General features: G+C 48.1%; 1 protein-coding gene across 1 annotated transcript in view; it reads right to left on the bottom strand.

Moving 5' to 3' along the window:
- Positions 1 to 14476: 14476 nt before the first annotated feature.
- Positions 14477 to 18740, bottom strand: part of PRDM11 (PR/SET domain 11) — a 45793-nt gene continuing 41529 nt past the window's right edge. Inside the window, 1 exon segment of the mRNA XM_068398377.1 lies at positions 14477 to 18380. Coding sequence (XP_068254478.1) covers positions 16216 to 18380 — 2165 coding nt within the window. The 3' untranslated portion in view covers positions 14477 to 16215.

Raw genomic sequence — 18740 nt, 5'->3', positions numbered from 1 at the left:
GTAGATAGATACCTAGAAAAAGATACAGAACTAAGGGAAAGAACAGAAGAAGAAGAGAGAGTGAGGCAGTCAACACTATCATCCTGTCTAGCCTTTGAAGCAAACATTACCAAACAAGAAGTCAAATACCTTCCTTCACTTTTGTTTCCTGGAGTGTTTGATACCTTGTATTTAGGCTTCATGAAAACTGCTGAAAATATGAACATTTCAGGATCCTTTAGCAGAATACCTGTATCTTCTATCTTTCTAGAGTGTCACCCAGGAAGACGCTAAACATGGACAAAAAGTTATTGTCGATGTTACCTCCAAAAACTTGGACCAAAACTTTCTGTTTACTGCCATCTTTTCTGTTTGGGTTTTTCTGAGCTAGAAAGTTTCAAATACTCTAATTATGTTCCAGGCAACATCTAAGACTAGACAAAAGAAGTGCGATCATTTCATACCTTAGCAGTTGATTGACGGTTTTGGTTTGACAGTTAACTATCGCACTCAAATCCTCATACCAGCATTACTTGAAGACAACCCTTAAGAACTGCCATGTATTTCATCACTTCCAGACAGAAGGAATTCCCTGACCAGACAGACTCTGCAGGCTTGTTTTTTTGTGTGCACTTTCAAGATTTGACGTGGCTTAAATGTTACTGTTTACTGTCCTTTTTTTTGTGTCTAGATGGACTGAAAGTCTGACGTTGGCAGTGATGATATTATGACACCATAAGCACACTGCTTGTCCTACCACTTTATTTCAAATAGTAGACATAGCTTTAAGGGACTTGCATGGGGACAAGGCATCCAAAAATCTAAAACCAGAACATATAGTTTGTAGCACTGAAAAACTCAGAGAACTTCATTTTTGCAGGGTCAGCTTGATCCTCTCTTTAATTCAAAATATTAAGCTAGGCTTTATCTAGTATCCATTCCATTTTGACGACTTAGTCAAACAAGTCTAGCAGACTGTCAAGTGAAGGCTGCCATCCTGTTGGCAAAGGGAAACCATCAGAACCGCTGAAGCGCCAGGGACAGAGGGCTATGAGCAGGGGAATTAAATTCAGATGGAAGCCAGTCACTAGTGGTGACTGGGGCTGGTAGTGGGACTGACACTGTTTAACATCTTTATAAATGACCTGGACAATGGGGCAGAGTGTGCCCTCAGCAAGATGGTAGATGATACAAAACTCGGAGTAGTGGTTGATACACCAGGCGGTTGTGCTGCCATTCAGAGGGATGTGGAGGGGCTGGAGAAATGAGCTGACAGGAACCTCCTGAAGTTCGACAAGGAGAAGTGCAAAGTCCTGCACCTGGGGAGGAACAACCCCATGCACCATTGCAAGCTTGGGGCTGACCATCTGGAAAGCAGCTTTTCAGAAAAGTACCTGGGTATCCTGGTGGACACCAAGTTGAACATGAGCCAGCAAATGCACTCTGGCAGCAAAGAAGGCCAACAGTGTCTTGGGCTGCATTAGGAAAAGTATTGCCAGCAGGTCAAGGGGGGTGATCCTTCCTCTCTACTCAGGACTAGTGAGGGCACATCTGAAGTGCTGTGTCTAGTTCAGTGCAAGAAGATATGGATTTACTAGAGACCGTGCAGCAAATGGCCATGAAGATGATTAAGGGACTGGAGTATCTTCTGTAGGAGGAGAGGCTGAGGGAGCTGGGACTGTTCAGCCTGGTCAAGAGAAGGGTCGGGGAGGAACTTATCAATATGTATAAATACCTGATCTGGGTGAGAAGAAAAGAAGATGGAGCCAGACTCTCCTCAGTGGTGTCCAGTAACAGGACAAGAGGCAAAGGCACAAATCGCAATACAGGAAATTCCATTTGAACACATGAAAAAAACAAATTAAAAAAACTTTTTTACTGTGAGGATGGCCAAACACTGGAACAAGTTGCCAAGAGAGGTTATAAGGAGTCCCCATCCTTGGAGACACTCAGAATCTGATGGGATACAGTGCTGAACAACCTTCTCTAGTTTGCCCCACTTTGAGCAGGAGTAGGTTTGGACAAGATGATCTCCAGAGGTCCTTTCCAACCTCAATGATGCTGTGATTCTGTGAAGAGACTGACAAGGTTGGTGCACACTGAAAACTGTTACCTTTATAGTGTTATTGCTTTTCTAGGTCGTGTAGCCAGGAGTTACAGGATCATTTTGAAGACAGTAATAAAACCAGCTTTGACCAAACAAACAAACAGAAAAGCAAAGTATGCCCATGAATCTTATACCCAATGTTTTAATCTCTGATATCGCTCCACTGGCTAGAGGGGATTTAACCAAAAAGAAAATTGACTTCTTGTTTTGCTCTATAGGTTTTTGTTTATTAACAAAAAGCTGTAGGATACTGTGAATAAAACAGACACACGGTTTTAGCTGATAGTGGATTCTTAATAGTTGCCGTGTTCATGATTTGCTTGTAGACATTCCTGTAGATTTGGAATCATTATTTCCATTTAAGTGCAAAATTCATTGTGATGTTGGCCTATTCTACATATAGGTTCCTGGCTACACTGTGATTCTTCCTTCTTTTTAGGATAATGATAAGAAGTCTAACTTCATGGTATGATGCTGTTTGGCTGGCACCGGAAAGCCTGAGGGGCCAAATATTTGCCTTGCTGCCACGAGATTTCTCTGGTTCTGCCTCCTGCTTATTTTAATGAGCCTTTTATAACATCTTGGTGGCTGATTGCAAACAGCATTATCTGCCTCTGCCCTTGGTGATTTTGGCACACCCTGTAATTAGATAGCAATCCTATAGCATCTAAAGGAACAGCCTCTCGCAATCTGATTTTGCTGTGACAAAATAATGTCCTCTCTTGCAGCAGAAGAATACGTGTAGACATACTGTTTAACCACAAATCTGTCTTACAAGCAAAGCAGAGCCATGAGTGCTAAGGCAGGGTGGTGTTCCCTCCTCTGCTGCAGTGGGATTTAAACGGGGAAGAGAAAAAGAGTGAAAATGCATGCATCTTTCCTGGCTGGATCTTTTTTGTTGTCTGGCATTTTAGGCTGGAAAGAACGTTTCAGCGCAGCCTGAACAAAGGCTGCCAGGTGTTTATTTAACGAGGCAGCCATTTGCTGCACCGGGGCTGAAAGCAAGTGCAGTTAAGGGTGCCGGCTGTCCTGAACAGGAGGAATGCTGCGTACGTGCGGTACCGGAGGGGCAGGGACGCTCAGCCCGGGCCCTTTTGAACTCTGCTAATAGGAGCTGTTTTGTCATCGCATTCCAGCGCCTGCCCAGAGCCCTGCCCTTGTCCCTCCAAACCTCCTGTATTGCCTGTTTAGCAATGCTCTTATGCCCCTGAGCCCCAGCACCCCAAGGGCCAGAGGTGCTAAACTGGCCCAAGCAGACAAACTGTGGGGAGCTGTTGTGGTAGATGACAACGTCATGACAATAAATGCAAAGTATTTGGAAATGGTCCGTGCCATCGTATCAAGCGGCTTCAGCAACATGAGCTGTAAAAGTATCACTTAAGTGCAATATGGCCAGAGAACAGAGCCAGACAGCCCCACGGTTTTCGGCTCCTGAAGCTGTAAATATAGGAGCACTGGCGAGCACCACAAACATGTCTTAAATTAAAGGGTGATGTTTAAAAAGCACAGATCATTGGTAGTCACTAAAACATCTCTGGGATGTTTTAGACTTGTTACTACCCTCAGCCCTCTTCCCAGTTGTAAGGGGGAGTGGTTGCAGCTGGCTTCCTGTAACACTTTTTTAGTGCACAGTTTTCCCCTTACTCCTTGTCCAAAACGTCCTTGCATGGTGATAGGAATCATTTTTGCTTTGCAAAGGGGTAATACATCAGAAATTAAGTGAAAATTCCCTTCAGTAGGGCTGGGAAAATTTTCAGGCTCCAGTATTCTCCCAGGCATTACTGTGCTTTCAACACCTTGAACAAAAGTACTTTGCGTTTTGCTAGCATCTGTCATCAGTATTAACCTGGCAGTAGTGTCCAAAGACAACCATTTTTTTTCCAGAATGGAGAATGTTGTCATTTGGGCTCTAGAAATACAGTCCAAGGTTTGCCCAAACTTTCCTGATGTTTAAGATGAGTTGAGCACGATGACTTTTAGTAAGAGATGGGAGCTAAGGTGGCTTGGACCATGCTTCTTGCACCTTTTGAAGGTCAGTTTGAAGTTGGATTGAATTGAAAGGCAGAGCTTTGGCAGCACTTTTTATATGTTTCAGGATTTAACTGCGTCTCAAAGTGTATTTGGTTCATTTGCTGAAAGATAAGCATGATAAGTAAATACTAATATTTGACACTTCATATTGTTTCTTCTGCTGGTAATAAACAAATTGTGCAAGAAGAGTAGCAAAATGAAATAGTGCTTCGTGGCCTTCCAGCATGAGAAGGTTTTTCTGCTTACTTGGTCCTTTAGTGTCCCAGCGTGTTTATTGTACAGAGCCAGATATTGTTTGTCAAAACTCTGTATCGTTCGCACAGTCCAAAGCACAAAAACAGAGCATGAGGCTCGGCCATTGTGTCTAATGTTATAGCACAACATGTAAATCACCGCAAGTAAATAATTCCAAACTGTATCAACAGTGTGTCTGCGTTGTTTACTCTAGGGTAAGTCCCCTCTGCTTGCAGCTCATGTCAGGGGTACAAAGTACTGGGGTGGGTATACAATGAAAAGGGGAGCAGTCAGCAGTGGAGTCCTATCCTGGCCAAGCATGGGATATCTATCGGCTTTTTCAGCACGGTGGCAGCTAAACAAAGCTGTAAAGGCTTTCCTGCAGCTGCGGGGAGGTTGGGGAATAGCATCTGGGAATCAGGTTCCTCCCAGATACTGGCTCCATCTCCGAAACAAGACTAAGAAGTGAATTTGGATTCAGTCTTTCTGCCGATCTCAGTGCTTCCAAGGTGGTGCTGATGATACCCTGTAAACTGTGTATCTGTAAGGAGAAATAACCTACTTAGCTGACCTAATACCATCACTGGAATTAGCTGGTTCCTAACAAGACACAGAGATCAAAAACCGCACATAAAAGTAAGAGAAAATAGATTTTGGGCAGGAGTGGGAAGTATTTACCTCATTGACAGTTTGGGGGCTCTCTCTCACCCATCACAGTCAATGTTAAAGCACAAGGAGAAACAACAAAGTGAGTCTGCCGGAGCCCCAAGGCTACTGCTGGCTTCACTAAGAGGGGTGCCACCAGCCTGTCACCTGCACAGCGAGGCTGATGCTACTGAAGCATTCGCCACAGAGGTGGAGGTAAAGGAGCTGTATTTTTGCCACACGGGGAGTTGAACATGGGTGGTGCATTTGCAGGGACAATCCTTCCCACCTAGGGGATTAGTGTGGGGTTACTCAGTAATTCCCAGCCCAGTGTATTGAAAAGCAGCAATAGCTGCCACAGAACCATTCTTCTCTTAACCCTGCTGCTCATTGTCACTTCGGATTTATTAGAAGATTTTTTCCCCCACGGCATTTAAAAATTAAAATGGGACTAGCCCATAGACCTCTGTCTGCCAGGACAGAGTGGCACCTAATCCAGCAGCTGTGTCGCAGCCATTACCAGTGCTAGCCCTGGAGGTTTGCAGCCGGTTCCTCCGCTTCCCTGAACTCTTAGTGACCACTGAACGTGGAATAAACCCAGTGAGGAAGGGGTTCCAAGATGGCCCCAAGAACACAGCTCAGACCCAAAACCTACCCACTACCCAGTTTTCCAGGACAGCTTTCCCGAGCATCACGAGGTGCTGTGTCAGCCCGAGCGTGGCTCTGCAAACCCCATCCCCATGCCATGCACGGCTCCCCGTCCTGGCCCTGTCCTGTCTGCTGTGCCACCTCCGCACTGCTCTCCCACCCCTGTACACCTCCGGAGGGACCACCAGTCTCCCCAGAAACAGAGAGGCTGACAGCAGCGCAGACAGCAGACTTGTTTTTCCCCTTGGATCAAAACAACTTCAAAGGGGGGACTTCAGAGAGCTGAAAAGTCTAGTTAGCGCATATGCTGTTCTGCGGGAGCCTTTGATTATCCTTCAGATATTTTTAGAGCCCCTTGTAAATGAGCTGTGGCTCTGTTTGTGTGGCAACAGCTCTGTGAGAAGCAGGTGCCTCTGGTCCCCTGTGCCCACCGCTCCGTGCCACCATAGACCCGGACCCACGGCACTGCCCCGATGCCTGCCCCGGCCCTCTGATTTAAACACTTCGAGGGGGCACCCGCTTAAACCCACTGATGTGCTCAGCTGCCCACGTTTTCCCTCCTGCCTCAGGAGAGGCAGATAGGGAAGACAGCCCCCAGGAAACACTGCAAATCCCCTCTGGTTATGCCTGCAAGCCCTCAGCATCACAGGCACCACAGTCCTCTTGTTTCCAGGAAGAAACAACACATTTGTTTTTTTTGCTAAATCAAGTTTTAAGTGCCAGCTGCTAACAGCCGTCTCCGTGGAGCATGTCCAGGACACCAGCAGAGCTGGGGAAGAGTGCGCCAGGCTTTAATGCTATGACAGAGGAATTTTTCTATTTCCTTTTCACTCATATTGACATGAGAATCACTGGTCCTAAAAATCAAGGGCACCTTTAGCCCTACAACAGATAAATTTGTGCAAGCTTCCCTTCCTGACACTAGCTCAAGTCGTACACTTTGCTTGAAGAGATCTTGCTTTTAAGTCCTTGGTTTGAAGTTATCAGCAAGGAGGCTGGTCACTGCCAACGGTGGCGGTCAAGGGTCCACAGCACAAAATCACTTCTAGGAAATTAATTGCAAATCAGCAATGCATTTCACGTGCCGCTTTCACCCTTTACACATGGTCGAGCTGCTGTAAGTGAAGCATCGTCCTGCTTTGTGTGCTGCTAATTGACCAGCAAAGGCAAAACCCCAGAGACAAGGTTTCCACCACTGGCTGCGGGATGCCCAGCAAACCCAAAGCCTGTTAAGTTGGAGCTGAGCCCTAACAACCACCAGGATTTTGCTGGGCTTGCTTACTGCTCAAAAGTAAGCTATTTTAAATCACTACAGTGAAAGCTGCCAGAAAATGGCAAATTGTTTGTGATACTCGGACTGCTCGATGACTTTGAGGAAGTCACTAAGAGCAACTGTTTCTATTGGATCACTAATTTGGGGCGAAAACAGTGTTTCCAGACTTCTGAGTCTGGAAATTGCCTCCTGCTTCCAGTCTCTGTGGCTACTGTCCCTGGTTAAAATTGTGGGGCATTCACTCTGAAACCAAAGCTTCTGCACAGCCACAGCATGCACCCGCATGCACGCTTGCCCTGAGCCCAGAGCCCTCTAAGCTCAAACCTCCCTCAAGGCCAGAATTTCCACCCAAGTTTCCTTTCTTTCTGGAAGTGTAGTGCTGGTACCTTGCCAGAACAGGCACCAGTGGGACACAGTTGGGCATCAGGTTAAAGTCCAAGCCTGTGAGCGTCCAAGCCTATGAGCATCCATATGACAGTGGATCCTCAAAGGGGGAACAAAAACATTTTTATACCATATGCATCTCCTGCATTAAATGTTTGCTAGAGGGCTAAACTGCTTGCCCACTTCATGTAATGCCGGCTTATCTGCTGGTATCCACTCCCAGGTATCCATACCCAGGATCAACTGGAAAACTGAGATCCCTTCAGACCTGGTTAAATTAAAAAGCCAGTCCTGTTTATGAGAGCTTTCACCTCTACATACCGAAACTCAGCGATAATATCAGTATCAACAGATGCATTATGCAGTGCCACATACAGGATCCATACAGTCAGCTGCACAGCTTCCTCCTGTGTTTGCTGGTTCCCCTCATTGGAATACAGACACACTTACAGCTGAGCGAGCAACTGCTTGAGCTAGAAGGGTTTTTTTTCTGCCTATGTTTCCCTCTAGCTGTTGTTGGCACCCTGTAGCAAGGTTGGCCTAAACCTTTGCAACGTCCTCCCTGCCTGCACTGCCATGCAAACCTGAACTGCAGCGAAGGAAGAACAGTCCTGTAGTCCCTGCTGTGCCTTCGCTGGGGGGCAGATCTCCAGCAGCAGCCAGGCTGAGCCCAAGAAGGCAATGTTTTCAGCTTTGACAGTTGTCAGTCAGTTGTCAGCTCTGACAGTGTCAGAAAACACAACTCACAGTCGAGTGCTAATCCACAGATGTTCGTACTTGTTTCAGAGGTTGGGTCTCTTGCCCACACTGATTTAGCAGACGTAAGAAACTCCGTGTACAAAATTACTCTTATTTCGTTGAACTGTTTTAAAAGTCACACCTTTAGTCCATCCACCATGGACCCAGCCCCAACCAAAACTTTAAGGTCAAAGAAGAATAATCCAAAGTTAAACCAGCCCTTTCTTTTAAGGGTAGAAAAAGCCCAACTTCTCCTGGCATTGGAGCATGTAGAGCTCAGGAAAAGACTCCATCCTTCAAACCAAACCAAGCACACATGAAAGCTTTTGTCAATGTGTGTTACAAGCACAGCCCACTGCAGTGAAGTCAACGATGCTGCCACTGTACCTGACTAGAAAGGGAGTGCAGAAGCTGCAAGGGCACCCACTCTGCACCCCTACCCAACCGTGGCTTGTGCTGATACACTTGCGCTGGTACTGACCCAGGGCACCCATGGGCTGCTGGGAGGCAGCAGCTCCTATTCTGCACCACTGCAGCCTTGGCACAGCACCAGTATAACCCAGCCATGGCGAAGCCATGGTGAAATGATGCAGCTCCATCACAGGACATGCTGGACCTGCTCACCAAGGTGAGGATGTTGAGGGGCTGCAGCTACACTCAGCACGTGAGGTAGCGAGTTACCCAGGAGGGAGAGCTACCAGCACCTCAGGGGGCTGCAACTGACCCTTCTGGATACATTAGCATTGGACCTGCTCCTTAGAGTCGTGGGCTGGGGAAGAGAGAGTGCATCAGCTTAGATGCCCTCACTATGGGAAAATGACATTAACCTCCAAGAACCATGTAAAGAATTAGCCAACCTGATAAATTTAAATGTTTTTTTATTAACAGTCATTTTACATTACAAGGATAATATGACAAAAGGAAGGTTCTCGTGTACATACTATGATATATCAACATAGCTCTATTCGTATCCAGTGTCCTAGGTCCTTTCACACAGGTACTATAAAGCATAGTCTTTAAAGTAATAACATTTTAATGTTCTCCAAAAGAGTGATATTAACATATTAATACATATGTAATAATAGACGTTTAGATATTTTTCTCTCATTTTGTGTGTGTGTGTGTGGTGGGTGGGTGGGTGAGAGATTGCTTGGAACAGTTCAGCAGGGCTGTGCTTGGATGTGGATACGGAGAGGTTTGAGACAAAACCTCTTGTTTTCTGGAAGTAGAAATGCATTTTTGCCAACAGTCGGGTGAGTCTATGAGGATGCCATGACTGGCATAAAACTCCGTAGCCCTCCTATAGCATTTGGGCCATTACAGCATATGAGACATGGTTCCTCCACGTAGCCCAGCGAGCTTATTCACATGAGGTGCAGTGCATGGGAGCCCCTCGCCAGGCGGCAGCACCGCCGGCACGGGCGGGCGGCGAGGCCAAGGGCTGAGCCTACACAAGTGTCAGTGGCATCCGAAGGAGGGGGCTGGGAGTGAGGAAACGTCTCTGAGGTTCGTTGAGGAACATGTGCTGGGGAGCTCCCCGCCAGCGCTGCGCAGCCGAGGGGCTGTGGCAGAGCGGGGAGCCGCCGGCAGGCAGGTTGCAGCTGAGGTGGATTACCAGTTGTGTGGAGGAGAGAGGCCTGGGAGAGGGCACTGAGGTGTGTGACAGGGCTTGGGGGGAGCTTGCACAGCATCTGCTCATGCAATGCCAGTGTAACGAGTCATTTGGCCATTGGAATTACAACTCACCCTCCTACCGACCAAAGCCAACAATTAACACAAATGGTGAGGAATGCAGTGGTTGCCAGGCCAAGTGTGAAGCTGCAAAGCCCAGCCTCCATGCCTCCCCTTCAACCCTCGTGGCAAAGCAGCACGGTGACCCACCACCCGCTGCCAACCCAGCCAGAGGCACCTCCCAGGTGCCAGCCAAGGGCTTCACCCTGCAGCAGGGTCAGTGTCCTACGAGCGGCTGTGTGAAGAGAGGGATGGAGGAATGAGGCGGCTGTCCATCCCACAGGCATCAGTAGACACTCAGGGAAGGCTGATCCATTGCCCGGATCCACCTCCAGTCGTGGCACGGAAATGCCTGTCATACGAAAACAGGTGTCTCTTTGCACGGGCAGGACAAGAGGGTCGCACCCTTCGGTGCTTCAGTTTGGCAAGGTCAGCATGCCGTGTGTTGGGGCCCAAAGTCACACACACGGCACCGACCACGTCTTCCACACAATCACATTGTTCCTTTTCCTCCAGAAAAACCACCCTGGCCCTGGCCAGGCAGGCTGCTCACTGGCCGAGGAGCAGCTGCGAGACCTGAGGGAGCGGAGCAGCTCCTGCAGCAGAGCAGCATCCAGCCTGACCTGACAGAGCTGCATATCTCCCCAGTGGGGCTTGCACACTCCCATCCTTATCACTTAGAATTCGTGGTCCCTTCTCATTCGCGCTGCTCCAGCTCTGTACGCCACCCCTGCCACCTCTGACCACGCGGCAGCGACCCTCCCTCCACTCAGTAACACCTTTGCTCTCCTGCTGCCCTTATCCCAGTGCCACGGCTGTGCTGCTGACCGATGCCTGTGAGTTGAACCCATGCTCTCACTGGGTGCTGTGCCAGCACCTGCCGGCACGGGGCCTCCCCGGCAGTGTGCCAGTGACTGCCAAGGAACGCCGGGCGCAACAGCCACGTTTTCATGGCACCAGTACCTGCACTTGCCAACCGCATATGTGCAGAGAGAGAAAAGTGCATATGAAGGTGGGATATGTATCATCTGCCCAAGTGTGAACACACAGGACCCCAGCCAGAGGCTTACTCCGGAGAAGACAAGGACACTCAAGCATTTTCCCTCACCAAGACATTCCCCTATTACACAAACCTTATTTAGCACTTGGCTAACATGCCAGCAAGGAAACCCCTTGCCCTAACCACAGCAAAGCCCCTCTCCGTAGGTACTATACATGTAAATGTAGGCCTCAGTGTATGGCTAAAACTATCCCAAAGTCCAAAGTCTTCAGTGTTACGTGCCTTGTGCCAGAACACAGGGCCAGCCTTACACAAGGGTGGTTGAGTCTATCTCTATATTATATCTTTATATCTATCGAAAACATAGAAATATATAAATATATAGGATTTTATTTATAGATATATAAGCATGTGATTTTAATCTTTTGTACTGTGTGTAAATGTACTGGGATGTGCGTATATACAATATATAGACCATATGCATATGTACTGTATACATACACTAGCTTACATGCACACACATCATACGTGTCTCCAAGGGAGACAGGAATTGCATAGGCATTACTGCATTGAATACAATGGCTGGGGGAGCAACGTACCATTTCTCTGCTTTTAAGACTTCTTTCGACAGGGCTGAGAGGGGAATCTGCAAAAGCAGAGGCTGATGCTGCTTATGTGCAAGCCAGCTGTCTAGGTTGTCTTACCCACTGGTCAAAGAGCAGTCCTTGTGACATAAGAAAGAACGGGGATCCTGAAGACCCTCTGGGCCACCTGCTTGAGTTTTTTGTGCTGTGAGAAAGAGATGGACCGAGCCTGAATCACATCTGAGGAGCTGTATCAGCAAAAGCGCGACGAGCACGGGGAACATCACTGCAGTCAGCTCGAGACCCAAGGCAGATCACATACCGGGACCCTGCCCACCGCGTCCCCTCGCCACCCCCTGTGGCTCCCGCATGCTTTTGCTGGTACGGGAAGAGCTTTGGTCTCTTGTGAGGATTATCCCTGCTGAGTTCAGTCTTGTGGCCAGAGGGCCTGGACCCCTGCAGCCATTGGTGAGCCCTGCAGAAGGACATGTCTGCGTGTGCTTCACGGATTCCTGCTTCACAGCAGGGTAAGAGGCAAGGAGCCTGAGCAAAAAGTGGGGAGGGGAAATTTGCAACCAAAAAGCCCATGGGCTAGAAATACAAACCCGAGGGTCTGGAGAAGCGTGCATTATTCACAGTCAGATGCCATAGCTAAGACGCAGGGGGAAGGAGAGAATAAAGACCTCATTTGAGAAAAGCTAAACCCTTCTCTCTTTGCAGCCGAAGCAGTTCAAGATGCTGTGAGCAACACGTTCAAGACAACCTCCCCTCGCTCGCTCAGCACAGCAGGAAAGGCATCGACTAACCCCGACGCATGGCGATCTCCGAGCAGAGGAGGCCTCCCTCTGCACCATGCCAAGCCCTCCCCATGCCTGCCGCTGCCGCGGGCCTCACTGCTGCCCGGCCGGGCCCAGGGGTTTGCGAACAGGGCACAGAAACGCACCTGCTCCCCAGAAAGGCTGGGCAGGCAGGGCCTGGGAAGCCAGGGGCACTTTGCATTGGTATTCCTCCCTCCTCCCTATCTTGCTCGTGCTGGCAGTCACGTTTCCATCCACAGACTATCCATGGGAGTAACAGCTGCAGATCTGAGATAGGCGGGTAAACCTAGAGGGAAAGCTTGCAAAGCACCTGCATTTGTCTAGGACAAAGACTGGGTTTATTTTCTGACGTGGGGGTGACAGGGAATTAGGGGAGCTGGGCTGGGCCGGGCCGGCTGCTCCACCAAGCACTCGTTTCCCCCCATCACCAATGCGAGGGATCTCTGACCTTTCCCATCACAGGGATCTGCAACATCGCATGGCAGGGAATCACGCTTCCTACCAATACCACTCACATGTGCACGTAAAGTTATTTGCAAAAGACAAAAGTGCTTTCCCTTTGCCAGCTGACTGCCTGGACACAAAAACACCACTCACTGCACATTGCTCTCTGCCATTAGGAGTAAGAGCAGCCAGTGAAAGATGTCACTGATGAGAGCGGGATTTGCAAACGAACCAAAGGAAAGGAGTGACAAATTAGAGGAATCATTTTTGAACAAGCCTCCTGCAGCTCTTACCTCGCAGACAAGGCAAGGCACCGCTTTCTCCCCAGCGGCAAAAGTAAAGAGGCTCAGAGCAGGAGTTGTAAACAGGCCTCTCAGGCGGCTCAGCACAAGCCCTGGGGAGTGCTCCTGTCTACAAAGCTGTCTGGAGGCTGTCCGCAAGTGTCCCTTCCCTCCACGCAGGCCAGGCACTTTGACGGGTCTCTGTGACAGAGCCACGTGCTAAGGAGATTTCACTGCTGCAAACAGAAAGGCAGGCGATTTTTTTTCCCTCCACAAAGAGCTATGGAGTTGAGCAAAGGAAAATGAAAAAAAAAAGGGGAGGAGGGAAACTGTCTTTACAGCTTCTCTGACAGCCAGAGCAGCTTGCATCAAATGTCATTGTTACTTTTGCTTCTGCTGCCGCATGCACGCTCGACAAGGAAGACTCTCCCCCACCTGCCCATTCCCCTCCAGTGCATCAATTCACTTCTTGTCTCCAACATTTACATTCACCTTGCCCATCTCGAGGTCAGAGACTAACGGAGCAGCAATTCTTCTATCTTTTTTCTCTTTTTTTTCTTTTTACATCTCCTCAAATTTTAAATAAGGAGGGGGCCTGCCATCTCCCTGGCAGGGAGCAGCTCTGCGAGCTTTGCGGCAGCACCCTGAGCAGAGCTGACTCACCAGGCCTGGAGGGCTACAAGCACCTCATGTGGAGAGATCCCTATTTTATGGTCAGGCAAACAGCAGCCCAGGTCTGCGCCGCTGGCGGAGGGCTTCCAGTTTTAATTTTTACTCCTCTGGACGAATGGGTCAAAAATGCAAACAAAGCTCTTTTTTTGCTTGCTAGGTGTTGTATATCAATGCCACTGCGCTGTGACGGTGCGATGCCCTGACCTAGCTTGTGATACTTTCGTGAGGACCGCAGGGAGAAGCACTTGGCACCTGCATCCCTGCCGGCAGTTTGGCGGCAGGTGGGTGGCTCCGGTGCAGGTGCCCCCTCCTGCCCAAGCCAGCCCATGGGCTGCAAACGCCATCTGAGGTAAAGCAGAGGCGACAGGGAGTAAGTGCTACGGAGGGTACGTTGCCTGCCCAGCCCTCACCGCTACATTCGCGGGGTCCACTCTACTCCCCTCAGACTGTCTGGCCAAAAAGCCCTGTTTTACAGCAAAGGGGGCAGAGTCAGGACACAGAATTGGCCACCGCTAGTGCTTTGGAAGGGCTCAGTCCCTCCTCAGTCCCATAGGGACAGAGGAGAAACACTTCCAAAACTCTGACCAACACTGGTCTAGCTGTTCCCGTGGGGTCTGAAAGATGAGCCAGTACGTAGGGGCTTGGCTGTGTGCCTCTGCCCGGTGCTGGCTGCGTAGCTCTGCTGAGGGCCAAGGGGTTAGCAGGAGGTGAGTGAGACCTAGGTAGAAGTGCGTGTTTTCCTGGGGAAGACAGTGCGTGAACCCTGGCAGTGAAAGCGACTCCGAGAGAGATCGGTTCCAAACATGCTACATCTCCATTGAAAACAAACAAAAAAGTTTAAAAAATAAAATAATATTTTATATATATATATTTATATAAATGAAAAGCTATCAACTAGCAGCAACGGTTCTAGAGATATCTTAGCACCAAGACCAAGGGCAGGGGTGTAACAGGAGAAAGGAAAGGTTCAGTGTTGCTGATACCACCATCATCATGTTTCCAAACAACACAGCTTGGCACAAAGCTCATCTCTCTGGGAAGTGAGAACATGTCAGCTCGGATACCTTCTGGACAACAGGTTCTCACTCCCACGATGGTCTGGTCAGGTTGGTGCTGTCCATGCCACATCAGCGGGGCAAGGCACTAGCATCTGTGGAGTTTTTGCACCTTTTTCGTTTGTTTTTTTTTTTGGTTGGTTGGTTGGTGTTTTTTTTTTTGCTTTTCTAACCTGAAGTGATACTGTGTGAATGCCTGGAGCTCATTTACTTTAAAAGAATAAAACAAAGAAGAACCCCAAGCCCACAGAACAATCTCTTTGTGATGGAAGGTGCAAGTCCCCCGTTCACATTTCAGCTGTACTCTGCATCCCTTCAACAAAGGAAGACTTTGCAGGAAGAAGCAGAGCATCCCTTCTTCCTGCTGTCATCAGTCTGCTGTGCTGTGGAACGTGTTACCTTGGTCACAAGAGAATAAGTGAACCTTTGTAGGACATCATCACATGAATATAATCCAAGATAATCTTGCATTGATAGCTCCTGCCACCAAACCGCAGCAGGTTTTTCTTTCAGTCATTCCACACAAAACAAAACAAAACAAAAAACCCACAACAATCTAGGATTATAAAGACATAGCATAAATAATGTAAATTAGAATATAATTTTTTAAGCCTTTGAATCTCTGCCCAGGGATGGCTCGACTCATTGGCTGTCTAGCTTCCACAGCAGCCCTGGTTTTGAATGAATAGTTGTATATATATATATTTTTATCTCCTACAATATAAAAATATAAATGCAAAAATTTCCCCCTGCCTTCTCTATTTTGCTATTTTATAGTCTGCACATGACATCATGTTATAATATATGTATGACAGACTGGTACTACGGTTGTCATAAAAGGAGCTGAAAGCCAAGTATTACTCTACAGCCCAAAAGTAGGGAGAACTGAGAAAGAGGCATCACAGTTTAGTGGAGGCATTTGTTTCTAAATCAGAAAAAAAAAAACAAAATCACACCCCCAGCCTTTCCCTCCTGCCAGTAATCTCTATGAGTGAAGAAAGCTCTCACTCGAGCAAAAAGAACTGGGTGGAGCTGGAGAGCTGGGGGCAACATAAACGCACGGGATGCTCTGTCGGAAATCAGAAATCTGACGGTTGTCAACAAAAGGCTCAAATGGCTCAATAACTGGACTGAACAACGGAAAGAGAGGCAGAGATTAAAACTAAGGGGAAAAAAAACCCAACCAAACAACCCCAAAACAAAACAACACAAAAAACAACCCAACAAACCGACAGCACACATACAAAGGAAACCGCCAGGAGGATGAGGCTGACAAAGACCCGTCGTCTAGCTTATAGATCACTAGGTTTAAACATGTAGAGTATGGCCCCAGCACATGCTTCTACACAATGAAATGTTGCCACCTACACTGCAGCTGCCATGGTTGGAGACACCAGTAAATGTCTAAACATTGTCTCAATCTTTAAAATTCTGCTTAGCTTCTATCAGACGCACATCGTCTTAACTTTTACATTTTCAGTGTGGGTTTCTCCTTAATATATATAATATATATATTTTATATAATATATCAAAGTTTAGAGTATAGATTAAAAAAATTATTCAACAGCTTTCTGATCTGAGGCATTCCTTCCTAAATATCAGGGTAAAACTCAGAGCCATGGTCCATGCTCTGCAACATCGGCTTCTGATCAAGAGATGACATCCTGCTCAGCATTTCGGCTGACAGCGCGTAACTATTGCCCGACTTCTCCTCAAACCAACTATCTAGGGCCCTTTTGCAATCAAAGTTGGCAATGGGCGGCCCGTTAACAGCAATCGTCAAAAGATCACTGAGCTGCTCCAGCGTGAGCCGAGAGCGGTTGTTTTTGCGCACTCTCTGCAGGGCAGTGCGTCCCTTCTCACAGCAGGCTGATGAGGTGGGAAGGACTTTCAGGATCTGAACTATTTTATTTAGGAGGGGGAATCTCTGTTTGTATTTACAAATGTGACTGAGCAAGTCTTTAAAACCATTTTTGGTATAATAATCCACCTTGAGTTCTCGCCACTCCATCAGCAGACTCCCTCGGGTGTCCATCCCCTCTCTGCAAACCTCTCTGGAAAATGATGGGACTGTCTCCAGGTGTTCAAATATTTGTACCATATCCTCCTTCCCATAGCTCATGAGCTCATCAGTGCTTCTGGGCCAAGCTGCAAGGTCAAATACCTGACAGGCCTTCACAAATGTCCGGCTACGGGAATCAAACCTTTGGGCTAGGATCACCTGGGTCTTCTGGCAGATCTTTTCTCTGATTGACTGGAATTTGGCTTCAGCCACCCGTAGGTTTTTCACAGCAATGCCATTAAAGCTTTCACGGAAGTTTTCCTCAAATTCCTGCAAGTACTCCCCAGGCGAGTCTGCTAGCCGGCTGATCTCCTGGATGGCCTCCTCTATCTTATCATCCACCTGCGACACAAGAAGGTACTCCCCTTGGAAGACGTAGGCGAGGCGTGAAAGCACAGCAATCACATCCAGCAGGAAGTAGATGAGTTTAATCGACTGGTAGTCCATCAGGAACTGCAGGAGGGCCAAGGCAATGGCAGAAGCATCTGCCCTTTGGGTCTGGCCGCTGACGTCTTTGAGATGGGCCACAACCTCCAGGTAATCCTTGATTAGAGCGTTGAGCACATTCTGCTCCCCAATGATCCACTTCACTGCTCGAATGTCCCCCAAGAACTCGGTCTCCTCGCACAGAGTGGCAGCAGTGACCCTCAACTCACACATGAGTCGAGGAGAGTAACGATAGAAACTGAGCAGTTGCTTCAAATTGTTTTCTAGCTCCTCCAGGCACGGCAGTTCCTTCCCGCTGATTGCATCCAAAATTTCCAAGTGAGGCCTGTGCACCATAAAGGGCAGGCAGAGAAGCCATGGCAAGGTCTTTCTGATTGTCATGAACAAGTTGGCTCTCAGGCTGGCGGTAACGTTAGCACCATCGACTCCCAAGCCAATAGTTGGCTTCTCTTCCTGCAATCGTATTCCCAGGCTGGAAAAAGCCCTGTCTAACGCCTGGAGGTAACTGTCTGTTGTACAAAAGCCCAGTTCCTGAAGAGACAGGAATTCGGTTGCTGGAGGCCCATCACTGCTCGTGTACTGTACATAAACCGCAACTGTGTCTGCAAGCAAGTCATCGCTCTGCCCATCCAGAATGATGCTGAGGAAAGGAGACTGTCGGATGCGTTCAACCAGGTCCTCTCGAAGAGCCCGGGCGATATGGTGGATTAAGATTTGGCAGTCTCCCTCATTCATGTATTGATCCACCACCTTGAGTTCACACTTTCTCAGTAGTTCTGCCAGAGGCCGAAAGTCATAGTATGGCCTGCCCTCCAGGGCCAAGTGGTAGGCTGTATTGAAGAGCAGGGTCATATTTCGGCACATCTCTTCTGTCTTCTCTGGGTGCATCCTGAGCTTGTAAAGCTGCAGGCACTTCTTGTGGAGGTTGCTCTGGCTGTGAAGCTTTATCGTGTGTATTTTGAACTGCTTTGAGCCAATGATGAAGGCTGAAGTCCGAGAGGATTGCACAGTGTACTGCCTACAGACATGGCACCACATTTCATTCAATGTCGGGGAGTACCGCAGAAACCAAAACTTTTTAAGCCACTCTTGCTTGAACCGTCGTATCCTCCGGCCTGTCGCAGAAGACATCTTGGAAGGCTCATCTGTAGCAGCAATCATGTCATTGGAAACCGATTCATCAGCAGAATCCACCTCTTGGTCATCATCCTCCATGATGGTGGGAACAGAGATAATGCCTTCTGAAGCTGTAAGAAAAAGAAAAAAAAAAACAAACCATAGTATTTACAAAGTTGCTGAGCTAAAGAAGCATCCTACTGGTGACAGCAGAGCATTGCTTGATGAGCTGGCCACAACCTGCCCTCTCCTGCCCACAATGCCCTATGGGTAGAATCTGAATCATGGCTTTGAAGGCAAAATAAGTCAATGTTTCTGCACATGAACTTTGTCTCCAATATGCCACAATGGACTGCAAGAAAGGACACTACATCCTGGCCACTTGCACAATACATGGTGTGACCCAAATATTCCCTTTGGTGAAGACTCCTGGCTGCTCGACAGCATGTTCCTGGAGGAAATGAAAGGTATCTTCAGAGAGGGACACATAG

The sequence above is a fragment of the Nyctibius grandis genome, chromosome 4 (genome assembly GCF_013368605.1).
Source record: "Nyctibius grandis isolate bNycGra1 chromosome 4, bNycGra1.pri, whole genome shotgun sequence".
NCBI lineage: Eukaryota > Metazoa > Chordata > Aves > Nyctibiiformes > Nyctibiidae > Nyctibius > Nyctibius grandis.
The sequence above is the reverse complement of the archived record's forward strand: the minus strand, read 5'-3'. Positions and strand labels throughout refer to the sequence as shown.